General features: G+C 35.3%; 1 protein-coding gene across 1 annotated transcript; it reads right to left on the reverse strand.

Annotated features, from left to right (window-relative positions):
• Nucleotides 1–224: 224 nt before the first annotated feature.
• On the reverse strand, nt 225–13,195 carry LOC136812693 (aldehyde dehydrogenase 1A1-like). The gene is made up of 15 exons (XM_067069219.1): nt 13,063–13,195; nt 11,621–11,683; nt 8,994–9,098; nt 8,608–8,748; nt 8,110–8,245; nt 7,247–7,308; nt 6,721–6,849; nt 6,012–6,125; nt 5,225–5,327; nt 3,062–3,246; nt 2,101–2,265; nt 1,525–1,682; nt 1,217–1,291; nt 965–1,004; nt 225–476 (listed from the first exon to the last, which is right to left on the reverse strand). Exons 2-15 carry the CDS (start codon nt 11,651–11,653, stop codon nt 456–458), a joined length of 1,467 nt encoding a protein of 488 aa, XP_066925320.1. The 5' UTR covers nt 11,654–11,683; nt 13,063–13,195; the 3' UTR covers nt 225–455.
• Nucleotides 13,196–13,440: the final 245 nt, after the last annotated feature.

Here is a 13,440-nt window from a genome sequence, read left to right on the forward strand (position 1 = left end):
TTAATTTAAACACTTTTGAAAATTGTTTATAATACTCTCAAGAAGTATGGTGGCAATATGGCAAGAAATAGAGGTCATCCATCAGATACTATGTTGGGTGATAAAGAAATGATACAAAGTCTTGAGAAAAGATTACCAACTGAAGGCCATAGCGGGAATGTTGATAACTGCAGCAAATCAAAAACCCGACCGACATGACTTCAGAAATTACAAATCACTCAATATAAACTACGTAAGATTTTTATTTTCCATATAATTACATTATAATACAAAAATTCAAAGATAAAATTATATCCAATACAATCATTTTGAAGATCAGTAATTGTTTAAAAAACAAAGCGAAGCAAAAACAACATATGCACGTCGAACAATATTTGCAACAAAGTCTCAGTTTTAGATGACGATTTCTGGAGATACCATTGTTAGATCAACAGTACATAGCCCCAAAAAACTTTTCATGCTATATTCATCACGACCTATAAAAGCAAGAGCAAATCTAGGTACAGAAAGAAAAAGCGTAAATGACCCATGCGACTTATAAAGCAAACATCCATTTTAAAGCACACACCAATATTGTATTTGTGACTTATCCAGATAACCATTGAGATGAAAATTCTGATCAATTAATCAGAATTGCATTCTTCAAGACTTTGCACTGCATCAAACTAAAAAACACTGGTATCTAGGCCAGACTATATCATTTTCACATACAAGTGCTTTGTACTCGTGTTTTTCTGTGCAACAGAGACGGCTACCTTCCGATTTGCTTAGGCCCTCATGACCGACTGAGGACTTAAACAGTCCTCGATTTTGCAGGTTAAGACTCCGGCTATGTACTTCAAAGTGCTTCAGTCACTCCGCTGAACTCAAACGTACAAGTACATGAATTCGCTACAATATATAGAAGCTTTGTGTTGCCTTCAGATCCTCCAATGAACTCCCTATAAAAAGCCTAAAATCTCACCGATTTTACTGTGGTGTATTCCTTGATTGCATATTCTCCCCTGAAAAAAAAAGAATTAATGAATTAATGAAATGACAATTGGAGTCTATTTGAAAAGTGGGATGTGAGAAAATCATTTGATGTAAATTCCTCGAATAAAATTCCGTCCTAAAGGGACACCAAAACCAAAATCTTAAGTGGGAGACCAAGGCTGGGTTTCATAAATGACAATTCTTTTTAGACATCCCCTCGTAAAAAGAAATGAAGACTTACAATTCTCTGCCAATACCAGATTGTTTGTAGCCTCCAAATGGTGTAGTTGGGAAAATCATATTGTAACAATTCACCCTGGAAATCATCAAAACAAAACAAAATATAGAATATTTGGTTTTGAAAATTATCCTCACTGAGCAGAAATTCTACGTCAAGGCATTCCTTACATGATTAAATTCGCAAGAAATTTGAAGCGAGGAAGTGAAAACGAAAATTATCGATGTATAGAAGAATTATTCAAAATTTAGGAAGTGGGAATTATTAAACATAATGTCATTGGAATTTGTGGCCTCAGAATACCATCTTACCAAACTGAACCAGCTTGTAGTCTGTTTACAACTTTGATCGCTGTCTTAAGGTCATTAGTTAAAACTCCAGAGCCGAGGCCATATGTTGTCGCATTTGCTCGTTTGATCACTTCGTCAGTATCTTTGAATTTCAAGATAGATTGAACTGGTCCGAAAATCTAAGAGGTAGAAAACAGTGTACACTTTATTCAGAAAAACGAGCAAAGCGCACTAGTTAACATTGACGTACACAAGAGGGGTCCAAAATGGGCAGAGCAGATTTTTATGACACGGTAATTATCTTTTGATATTATGAATTAAATTAATCAAACCAAAACCTTTTTAAATAACACCTGCTGCCCCTCATGGCAATTCGGTTCGTTGTCGTTACCAACTCTCTTAACATTTTGTCAATGACGTCAGCAAAAACTGTTGGTTAAACGAAATAACCCTCGTTCCCAACTCTCTTTAACTCGTCCCATTTCCCTTACCTCTTGTTTAGCAATTGTCATTTCGTCAGTGACATCAGCAAAAACAGTCGGTTGAACGAAATAACCGTCGTTCCCAACTCTCTTTAACTCGTCCCATTTCCCTTACCTCTTGTTTAGCAATGGTCATTTCATCAGTGACGTCAGCAAAAACAGTCGGTTGAATGTAAAATCCTTCTCTTTCGATTTTTTTGCCACCGCATTTGAGGGCAGCACCCTCATCGACACCTTTGACGATCAAATCTAAAACAACATTGTATTGTTGTTCGTCTACCTAAAATTGTAGAAGGCATAGTTATCAAATGATTGGTATAATACATGGTTTTTTTATAAGAAGGGGCTCTTCCAGAAAATGTCTGTATATGGGGGGGGTGGAGGATTTATTGTCCGGGGAGTAGCGAAAAACCATCAAAATTTGCCTTGTCCGGGGGGTAAATTTGCTCTGTCCGGGGGTAATTTGGGTTGTCCGGGGGGTCAACTGATGCTTGTCCGGGGGGTCAACTGATGCTTGTCACAGAAAAATCCGTTGTATCCTCCACCCCCCATATTCAAATTTTTTCTGGAAAAGCCCAATGGTGTAAATCCATTTCATCATGGATATTCTCAACTTTTTTGGGAAAATCATCCTAAAATATTCATACAACATTCTTAGGTTAGGATTCAGACTAGATTTAACATTTAGTACATACGTCTCAAGCATTTTTGTGAAAGGGATGAGCCTTACTTGGGGGTAATTGGTAATTTATAATTGAAAATGCTCTAAAGTGATATTCTTAGCTTGAGTAGCAAAATTCCATGATGGTGATATTCTTAGCATATCCTTAATTTTTTGGCCATTTTAATCATGAACATTCTTATAAAGTGTATTCTTATAAAAAAAGCGTGTAAAAATCAACATCAGCAGCGCTTGTATATCGGTGATGTGACACTAAACTGGCTTTTTAAAGCCTCAAACTAATAGGTAATGATAGTCAAAGATTAAATTCTTGTTTTAACTCCTCTTCATCATGTATCGACAAAACTTTAAAGTATAGACGAAACGGGCTTAGAAAAAAACAACAACTTGTTACCATGCTTCCATTATCAGCGTCTTCTTCCATCGGGTTGGTCACGTTCGATTTGACGGCCGTTTCCACGGCTTTCGCCACAAATTTATCGTAAATATCTTCATGTACGAAAACACGTGATCCTGCACTGCACACTTGGCCGTTGTTAGTAAAGATGGCTCCATGAGCTGTCTTGACCGCTTCGTCCACTGGAAAAAAATATGAGATTTAGAAAAATATCAGCTGTGTACCTTGTTCCCTGTGTATTATCGGTGTTTCGATGCTTACTGATTTCGCCAGATAATTCTCTGGCGTCCATCATAAACTTAAAAGCCTGGGATACACGGGAATGAGATTGGTCAACTGCAACTAGATTTATAACAGACCCTTCCAAAGCATATTACAGCGGATCTAGTGCTGTCTCTGGACTTTACTAATAAATTTTCAGTACGAATTCGTTCACAAACAAACAGATTTAGAAGAAAGGGGATGGATTAACTGTATCATGTAAATTCTAGTCGAATGGTGTACTTAAAACAGATTTGAGTGTACGACAAGTGTTGTCCTAACAGAAATATTCAAAGTGTAAAGGGCTACTTAGACTACACAATAAATTGACGAACAATATTTGACAATATAGTTTCAGACCGTGATGTACTAAGTAAATAGCAAGTGCTCTATTATAAAAAGAAATTTTCTTTCTTTAAAAACCCCCCTATATTGTTGGAATATTGCAAACCGAGCTGACAATATATTGCGGATACCTTATCAATATAGCTGGCACTCAGCAATATATAGCTATAAGCAAAAAGCTCGTACCCAAAAATTTTAAAAATGTCAAAAAATGAAGGTCTTCAAATCTCTCTAAAACCTATTTTTATGGGAAGCTATGGTATTTTGTAGCAAAAAGCAAAAAAAAATAGAGCTTAACCTCGCTTTAGAAATTTTTTATCGCATTTTTTAGGTTTTTGTAAAATCGCAGGCCAAAATAGGAGAAAAAATCATCAAGTTTGGCATTTTCTTCTCATTGACTTCATTTTTAACCCCTACTTTTAACCATTTTTGAAATCTACATAAAATTTCCGACAATTTGATATATAACATGCATATGTTCCCGAAAAATCAACATAGGCTAAATCTGAGCCTGCTGCTACGGTACTGAAAAAACTGCTTTGGAATGATGTCCTTATTACAGGGTTTTTTTTCAGGTATAGACTCAAAAAACTTACCAAAAGGCCTCTTTTGCAAGCTGAGTCAACTTTCTATAGGACTTGGACTGGTTAATCTATGATTTGAGGCTTTCAAATTCATTTTTTCACTGACTAGTACTAGGTCAGAGTTTTTGTCACGCCGTGACGGAAAATTTTCAATAGCCTGTAAAAATCTATGAGAGTGGAATCAGGCCTTAATTTTCTCCATGAAACATCAACCATATAGTGTTAATCAGAAACCTAAAATTGAAATTCAAAAATCAACCCACAAGATTTTCTGTAGCCCTTTTTAGTTTTTGTCACGCCGTGACGGAAAATTTGGGCCTATGTCAAAATTCCCCTATCTTTTCGTCAATTGTACTTGAATTGAGATTTCTTTGCTTGAAAATTCTTCAAATAGGTAGAGTATATCAGAATATGCAAAAAATAGAGTCAAAAATGCAGAATTACAATGAACTAGAGGTCCTGCAAGGTGGATTTTCTCATTTTTGATCAAAATGTTTCGTAGACTAATTTTGGAAAAACCCGGTTTTTTTTTAGGATTTAGCTCATGTTTTAACTTTCTAAGTTTATTTTTCTCATTCTAGTATGTATTTCTGACAACTTTACATTAAAATTATAATATTTCTTACAAATTCAGGAAAATAATTATATATTTCTCATTTATGATTTTTAGCGTTTCATCACTTTTTTGGCCAAAAATGGGTCATTTTTAGGCCGAAATCCAAAAAAAAACGGAATATTAACTTGAAAATAACCCTATCATGTTATATATCAGTGGAAGCGGAATTTTGAGTAGATTTTGAATATCCAAGTTTCATGTCCTGAAAAAGAACTCAACTCAAATTATTATGCTTTAACAGCTAAAAATAGACATGGGTACGAGCTTTTTGCTTATGGCTATATCGTCAATATATTGCCTGGGAATATATTGTGTAGTGTATGTAGCCCATAAGATATCGAAACAGAAACTTACGATCTACATCAGGGAAAATAATCAGAGGGCTTTTTCCGCCAAGTTCTAATGAAACTTTCTTCAAATTTGATTTGGCTGCAGCTTGCATAACCAGTCTTCCAGTCTGAAAATGAGAAAAATCAATTTTTAATACATTTGTTGATATAAACAATTGGCACAACCCATTGGTAAAATTCAATTCAAACCTATCTTCCAAGATCAACTCAATGGCCTGATTGTAGATGCTCAGATAATAGGGTGAAAGAGCTCGAAATTTCAGCCGAATTCGACCATTTTTAAGGTCTTCAGGCTACCCCAAAAATTTAGCCTCGTTTTGTTGAAAAACTCGTCCACAGACCCCAGGAATCAATGTTTTCAAAAAATGAAAAAAAAACACCCCAGATATTCACCCAAGGAATAAGTGAGCGAAATTTCAGGCAAATCCGACCATCTTTGAGGTCTCTAGGCTGCTCCAAAGTTCTAGCCTCGTTTTGGCGAAAAACTCGTCCCCAGGCCCCAAAAATCAAAATTTTCAAAAAATGAGTAAAGCTCCTCCAGATATTCACCCGAGGAAAAAGTGTGCAAAATTTCAGCCAAATCCGACCATTTTTGAGGTCTCTAGGTTGCCCTAAGATTTGTGTGACACACAGACAGACAGACACAAACACATTATCAGATTCTAGCTCAAGCTGAAGTTGATAACTTAAAAGCAAACTTTTTATCTTTAACGGGAAAATGACCTTTTACCCAGCGCCTTTGTTTTAGAATGGAGAAACGTTAACTATTTGACAAGAAGCTTACGACTCACCTCTACAGACCCTGTAAAGGCAACTTTATCGATATCCATGTGTTCTGAAATAGCAGCGCCAGCGGTCGGTCCATAACCATTAACAAGGTTGAAAACACCTGGTGGAAAACCAGCCTAAGAGACAATTAGTGTAAGATCAATTCTCAGCAAGCTTTACTAACTTAAGCCCAGTCTCACGTTTATCGTTCATTAGTACTTGACTCTAGTAGTTCTCTCCAGATACTTCGTGATAAAATCCCTGATAAAGCTCTTTTTGATTCACTTGTGTATTTGGTTTGAAAAACCTCAGACCGTAAACATGACAATATGCTTTCAACTATTGCTTATATGAATTCTGAAATTACTCTGGTAAATTTGTTTAGGACAGAAAATTATATCTTCCTGCAATATTTAGTAAAAACTTTCCATACTGTCAGCCAAAAAGCAAAGCTTTACTAGAATACTATTACGAAAGGGACAACCAAATTACCTTAAGTGGGTAAATTTTAGCGTGGATTTGATTTAGCGGTTGGCCAAAATACGATTTTTGGCGGGAATTTAATTTGGCGATAGATCAATTTCGTAAAATTTTGCGGGGATTTAATTTGGCGATTTGCTGAATTTGGAAATTTTGGCGAGGATTTAATTTGGCGAATTTTGGCACAATTCGCCAAAGTCGCCAAATTTAATCCCTGCCAAATTTATCCACTTAAGGTATGGCCTCTTTTACCTCTTTGATAAGAGCAGCCATGTGTAGACCGACTAAGGGTGATTGTTCTGCAGCCTTCATGACCATGGTGCACCCACAGGCTAATGCTGGTCCGATCTTCCATGCGATCATTGCTAACGGGTAATTCCACTAATAACGGGAATAATTATTATAAAATAACTAATAACAGTGTCATATGGTAACGATAGCTACAAGGTTTGAAGCAGTAGAAATGTTCCTTTTGTGGCTGGAATTGGTTAACCTTTAAGGGAAAATTGGAAAAGGTTTTGGGAACATCATTTCACCACGAATAATTTAAAAGTTTTGTTTTTAAATAAGAGTGATATCGTTTGCTTACTAATCAATTTTAATTCACAAGCTTTTTCACATTGAATTGACACGAATGTGGAGCAAGATGATTAGAAAGAAGAAGAGAAAACCATTTTTTGTTTGTTTATATCAGCATAATATAACAATAGCAAGACACTGTCCTGATATGAAACGGAAACACTTATGTAAAAATAAAACCTTTAGATAAAAAACTTACAGGGATAATGGCACCGCAAACACCGATAGGTTCATGTCGTGTGTACGCGAAAAACGCGTCCTCTGTAAGAATAAAGAAACGTATTATAATGAGAATGATACTTTAAAGGCCAAAGAAATTAGTTTATCAAAAGCGTAATTACCCTGTTATTTAAAATGTGCGACTGTAAACGCGACCGTAGTGCAGTGGTAGAGCTTCCGGCTACGGTGCACAAAGTTGTGGGTTCAAACCAATGAAGTATAAGCCCGAAGGGCTAGAAGTCAATCTCCTTGGTAGGATTTGAAGCCAACAAATCCTACCAAAGTTGCGCGGCCTTGAGCGGCTCGCCTGGTTTTTACACAAATGACAGATTGAAACTAAAATTTACCACTAAATTTCGAAAAAAATATCAATTGTAAACAAAGGAATCAATCAATCTGTCGTCAAAACACGGCGCATTTTTTAAGGCTTCACTTTTTCTTGCCTGAGAAAGGTTAGAGATTGAACTCTAGCCCTTCGGGCTTTAAACTCAATGGTTCAAACCCCAGTCAGGTCATACAAAAGATTCCCAAAATGGTACTTGATGCCTCTCTGCTTGATGCTCAGCAATTAAGTTAAGGATCAAGGGTAAACTGGAGCAATCCAGGGAGAAAGAGTGGCGCCCTCCCCTTACCTTCGGGTAGACAGCTATCGAAAGAGGGGCCTTCGAGTAGTCTCCGACTGCGGTCGCAGACTTACTTAGAATTATTTGTCGATGAGGAAATTTCTCCCGGTATTTCACAAATAAAATGAGAGTGGAAACAATATTCCTTGACTTGAATTCGAAATCTACTTTATTCTGTTAAAAAGAAGTAAATTTATCGACGTATATCATGAATACATACCGGATGCACCAGGTTGGAGAGTTTTTCCGGTCACTTTATCGGGCCACCCAGCATAATAAGCGAGAGTGGCTGCGGAAAACATGGCTTCAAATTGCGCCGCTTTTAATGTTTTACCCATGTCCAATGTGATCAGCCTCTGAAAAAAAGAAATCAATTCGTTAGGTGGTGGAGGATACTTCGTCCAGGATGCAAGACTAAGAAAATAAAATGTAGGATGATTTGACATGCCCCAAAGTGCAGCCATCTTTTATCATCTATGAACCACTTGCATTATTCAAGGATTTTAAAGGTCCGGTAGGTCTGGATATGGCAACGCAACTCATGTCGCCCTTTTTTTTAAATAAGTCAAGCGTGACAAAGAATCATTTCTTAATTTCGCAATTAATACAGTGATCGAATGTGTTGGACGGTGAAAAAGAATGCGGCTATTATTTTCATTTTTCCCTGATGATTGAATGATTGAATAATGGTCGCAAGTAATTTACGATATGCCCTTACAGCTAATTTGTCAGAGTCTCTTTGCACTAGCTCCACTAATTTGCCCATAAGAGCGCTTCTTTGAGCTGCTGCCATAGAGCGCCATTCTGATCCAAATTCAAAAGCATCTCTTGCAGCTTTCACAGCTAGATCAACGTCAACCTAAAAAAAGCAAAAGGTAATGGTGGAAACAATCTTTAGTTTATACAAACTAAATTTCGTAAAAATAATCGTATAATCATAAAACGACTATAACTGTATTTACATGCATTATAAACGACTCCAGTCTATTATTATTGTAACTCAAAGAACCTTAACGTAATATATTCAAACCTTCCTTCAAAATGACGAATGGCATTGAAAACATTCTTAGTGTACAGATTGATAATCAATTAGAGAACACATACCTTATCGGCTTCCTGAAGTTGACAAATTTCTTGGTTATTTGCAGGGTTGATTGTTGGAAATGTTTTGCCACTAGCCGAATCGCACCACTCGTTGTTGATGAAAAGCTTCGAAAAGAGAATAAATATTACAAGGATACTTCATCTACGCCACAGTGGTTATCCAAGCCTCCTTATTGCTACGATAGGTATTTTCTTGTCCGTTTTACCACCCTAAAACATCTCAGTTTTTTTTTTCGCACCTAAAGACAGTAGAAAAAAGTGTAACAAGTGATACTTTTATGGACCTACCTATTTGTGCATTTAACATATTTATAATTGATATATACGTGACGTGACCATTAAACAATCATTCAGAACACAAATATTGACGATCTATTAAAATTAGTCGTTTGTTTCTTATGAAAAAAACATTTAGAAACCAAAATTTCATGCTCTTGAAATATTCTTTCATATTCAATACTTCGTGAGGAAAAAACCATCCATCTCGTCAAAAAAATTAGTAATTTGGCTAAGAACATTAATGTATGCTTATTAATAGTGATTCTTATAGATAAACATGCGTTTTTTGAGCTGAAAAATTATTTTTTACAAAAATCTGCTCGAGCCATCTTTTACCTACTTCATGCAAAAAATCAATGATCCAATATTTCACAAAGTCCAAAAAACTCTTTTTTTGGCCGTTTTTTTTTCCAAAAATCGAGCTCCGTCACATTCAAGGGTTTATATACCGGGTGACCCACGAAAAAGTTCAGACGTTTCCCTACATCTTGAGGCCGAACAAATGTCCCAAAGTGCTTGGAGTTTTGATATTTCGAAAGTAGATATCCTAACTTAAAATTTGAGCTATCACTTTTTAAATTTGACCAACTTGTTCTCTACTTATGAGCTTTTAAAGTCAAAATTCACTTTTCGGAAAGTGTAAAAAACACGTAAAAAAGGGGTATCAAATTTGGTATTTTTAGACGTTTTTGATATACAGTTTTTGAAAAAAATCTGAAAAATCTACAAAAGCGCCAAATTTTATAAAAACTAGTCTTTTTTTAAACAAAAATTACTTTTAAAGGTGTATTTATTAATTATTAATGTCATAAAACTCGTTAAATAAGTCAATTTGTAAGTGATTTTCTAATTAATTGCATAAATTTAATACCTGTTTTTTACGTGTTTTTTACACTTTCCGAAAAGTGAATTTTGACTTTAAAAGCTCATAAGTAGAGAACAAGTCGGTCAAATTTAAAAAGTGATAGCTCAAATTTTAAGTTAGGATATCTGCTTTCTAAATATCTAAACTCCAAGCACTTTGGTACATTTGTTCGGCCTCAAGACGTCGAGAAACGTCTGAACTTTTTCGTGGGTCACCCGGTAGTTATGCATCTTTGTGCAAAAAATCATAAACAATGAAAGAGCCAATCTCGAGAAAAGCTAATACCTAAGTAATTGATAATAATGTGCTTATAAAAATATATCGAATTTGGCCAGTTTTTCTATAAAAACACGCCAAGCAACCAAAATTTCACGTCTAAACACACATATTCTTCAGAAGTAAGCCCTCATGAGAAAAAAACATCTATCTCATAAAAAAAATTGAGTAATTTGACTAAGAACATTGATATATGCTTGTTAATAGTGATTCTTATAGATAAACATGCGTTTTTGAGTCAACAATTTTTTTTTTGCAAAATCATGCTTGAGTAATCTTTTACCTATGATGGTACCCTACTTTCATGCAAAAGATTAGAAAAAAATAATGATCCAATTTTTCGCAAAGTCCCAGAAAACCCGTTTTTTAGCCGTTTTTTGGCCCAAATTTGCCAAAAAACATTTTTTTCCAAAAATCAGGCTCCGTCACATTCGAGGGTTTATAGTTATGCATCTTTGTGCAAAAAATCATAAACAATGAAAGAGCCAATCTCGAGAAAAGCTAATACCTAAGTAATTAATAATGTGCTTATAAAAAAATATCAAATTTGGCCAGTTTTTCTATAAAAACACGCCAAGCAACCAAAATTTCCTGTCTAAACACACATATTCTTCAAAAGTAAGCTCTCATGAGCAAAAAAAAAACATCTATCTCATAAAAAATTGAGTAATTGGACTAAGAACATTGATGTATGCTTGTTAATAGTGATTCTTATAGCTAAACATGCGTTTTTTGAGTCAACAAAATTTTTTTGCGAAAATCTGCTTGAGCCATCTTTTACCTATGATGGTACCCTACTTTCATGCAAAAAAATCAGAAAAAATTAATGATCCGATTTTTCACAAAGACCAAAAAATGTGTATCAATGATAGGGTAGCCAACACAAATAACGAATTTTGGGGTTCCCTGATCAATTATAAGATCCTTGCTTTATTCAGATGCTGGTACCCTTTAAGGGGTAATCAGATGGTTTAAGATCTTTTGCATGTTAATTAAAAAACTGCAAAACTCCTTTCTAAAAATGGGTTCTTACATCAAAATTCTATTGTTTTCTTACTGAAAGTCGAAAACTTATAAATTAAATATCTCGACTTTCAAAAAGAGTAAGGTAAAAATATTTGGAGCTTTGCTCGCTAAAATGGAAAGAATCTATAGGCAAAACAAAATCTCAAACCAACCTTTTAAGGTGATATGATCAATATATTACCTTGGTATATTCAACTTTGGTTTCAGCAGCCATTATTTATGAAGTTCGAACTCGGAAATGGATCTAAAAGAGAAAACGCAAATACCAGTCAGAGGGTACAACACATCGAAAGATGTCGATTTTTTGTAGAGAGCGAAATCAGAGAATATAAGTAAATACACGTTTTTTTAAATAAGAACATCCAAAATTTTTGAAGCCTTCGAACTTTTTGAGTTTTAAGCCTAAAATTGTTATTAACATGTTCTTATTTTCGGCATTTTTTGAGTATTTTTTGTAGATTTTCCTAAGAAATCGGGTGTCTTTGAGTCTGCAAAACCGTAAAATGTTCTTAACTTATTCTTAACATTTTGGCAATCGAAGCCTTATATTCTTATATAGTTTGTTCTTATAAAAAACGTGTAATGTAATGTATTATCAAAATGCAACAGTAATACGATGCACAATTGTGTTGTTTACTTATTTCGACACTGTAATATACAAAATGGCTGGCTTCTTGAACCCTGAACAAACTATGATTCTTTCTTCTAGAAAACACTATTAACTTTAACTGAGCAAGTACTTAAGAAAAGAAAAATGACATGTTACTTCATAAACTCCACAAAACTTTTTCAGGTTTCTTCAAATTTGTGATGTAAATTCAATTCCTTAATTATCATCTAAAATAAAAGGAAAACTTTAGAAAGGGGATTGTTACATGATTACATACACATAATTAAGACCATGAAGGCTTCGGAAGACTGATGGAGCTTGCTGGCTTTGAACAAGAGCAAGGCAGACATTTTCCCGAGGGCTGTAGAGGCCATAACTGAAAATCTATGAGATGTATGTTTGCTTAGTCTTAATTGCGGTTTACCTTATTCTGTTTCTATAAACGAAAAAGGAACAATATAATCTAGGCTGTAAAACCTTACGCGCAAAACGAGCATTATTGGCAGTTATGAATATCCGTTGAAAAGCTTTCACGAAATAATTACATAGAAATCAAAATAACTAATTTTCAGCGACAGGTGCAAAGCGATATGGAAGTCTTATTGGTTGAGCCTACTTTCATCACACAAATTGACTAAACTATCCATTCTATCTATCTGAAATTCCGATGGCGGATTGGCGGCCGCCCACACTAAAGCTTTAAAGGAGAGGGTCAATTTCCCAACAAACAGAGAGGAATGATAGTCAGCCTTTGATGTGCCGCATCCCCAGTCGGGTTCATTTACCCTTGCGCATAAACCTGATAATATCTGAACCGGACCCACCGATCCCCGAAAACGAGGGCTTGGGTACAGGCCTCCGGCTGCAAAATCCTTGACGCGGTTTTGCACAATTCCGTAATCTAGACCTTCCCGGACCAGATGTTGAAAATTGTTCCAACCTTCAGAGCTTTAGCGTGTCGGATGAAAAGTTCCGCATTTGGATGCCAGATAACCGTGATAATAAGGACTTACCAAGCAAGAGTTGGTCAGAGTGTGTATCGGTGAAATGCAAATTTGAGTCTTTTCTGCAGCCAATAGCACCCGTGTGTGTCGTATTTATGATACTGCAAAAAAAGTCCCGACCGCTTTTTCTTTTACACTGCACGAATTTGTGTGCTTGTTTTAACACGTTTGACCACAAAATTTTTTTCATGTTTCAATTCACGTATAAGTTTTTTTTATAAGAACATCCAAAATTTTTCAAGCCTTCAGATTTTCTTAACTTTGAGCTTTAATGTCCTTAACATGCTCTTATTTTCACCATTTTGTGAGTATTTTTGTAAATTTTCCTAAGAAATCGGGTGTTTTAGCGTCTACAAAGCCTTAAAATGTTCTTAACTTGTTCTTAAC

Source organism: Clytia hemisphaerica, unplaced genomic scaffold, assembly GCF_902728285.1.
Source record: "Clytia hemisphaerica strain Z4C2 unplaced genomic scaffold, Clytia hemisphaerica genome assembly, whole genome shotgun sequence".
Taxonomy (NCBI): Eukaryota; Metazoa; Cnidaria; class Hydrozoa; order Leptothecata; family Clytiidae; genus Clytia; species Clytia hemisphaerica.

What these genes read in the sequence shown, in the direction of transcription:
- LOC136812693 (XM_067069219.1), bottom strand. Translation starts at nt 11,653, where the DNA reads ATGGCTGCTGAAACCAAAGTTGAATATACCAAG. An exon ending in GAGACTCTGACAAATTAGCT is followed by an intron (nt 8,246 to 8,607) that starts GTAAGGGCATAT and finishes TCTTTTTTTCAG; the next exon opens with AGGCTGATCACATTGGACAT. An exon ending in TCTGGTATTGGCAGAGAATT is followed by an intron (nt 1,005 to 1,216) that starts GTAAGTCTTCAT and finishes TTTTTTTTTCAG; the next exon opens with GGGAGAATATGCAATCAAGG.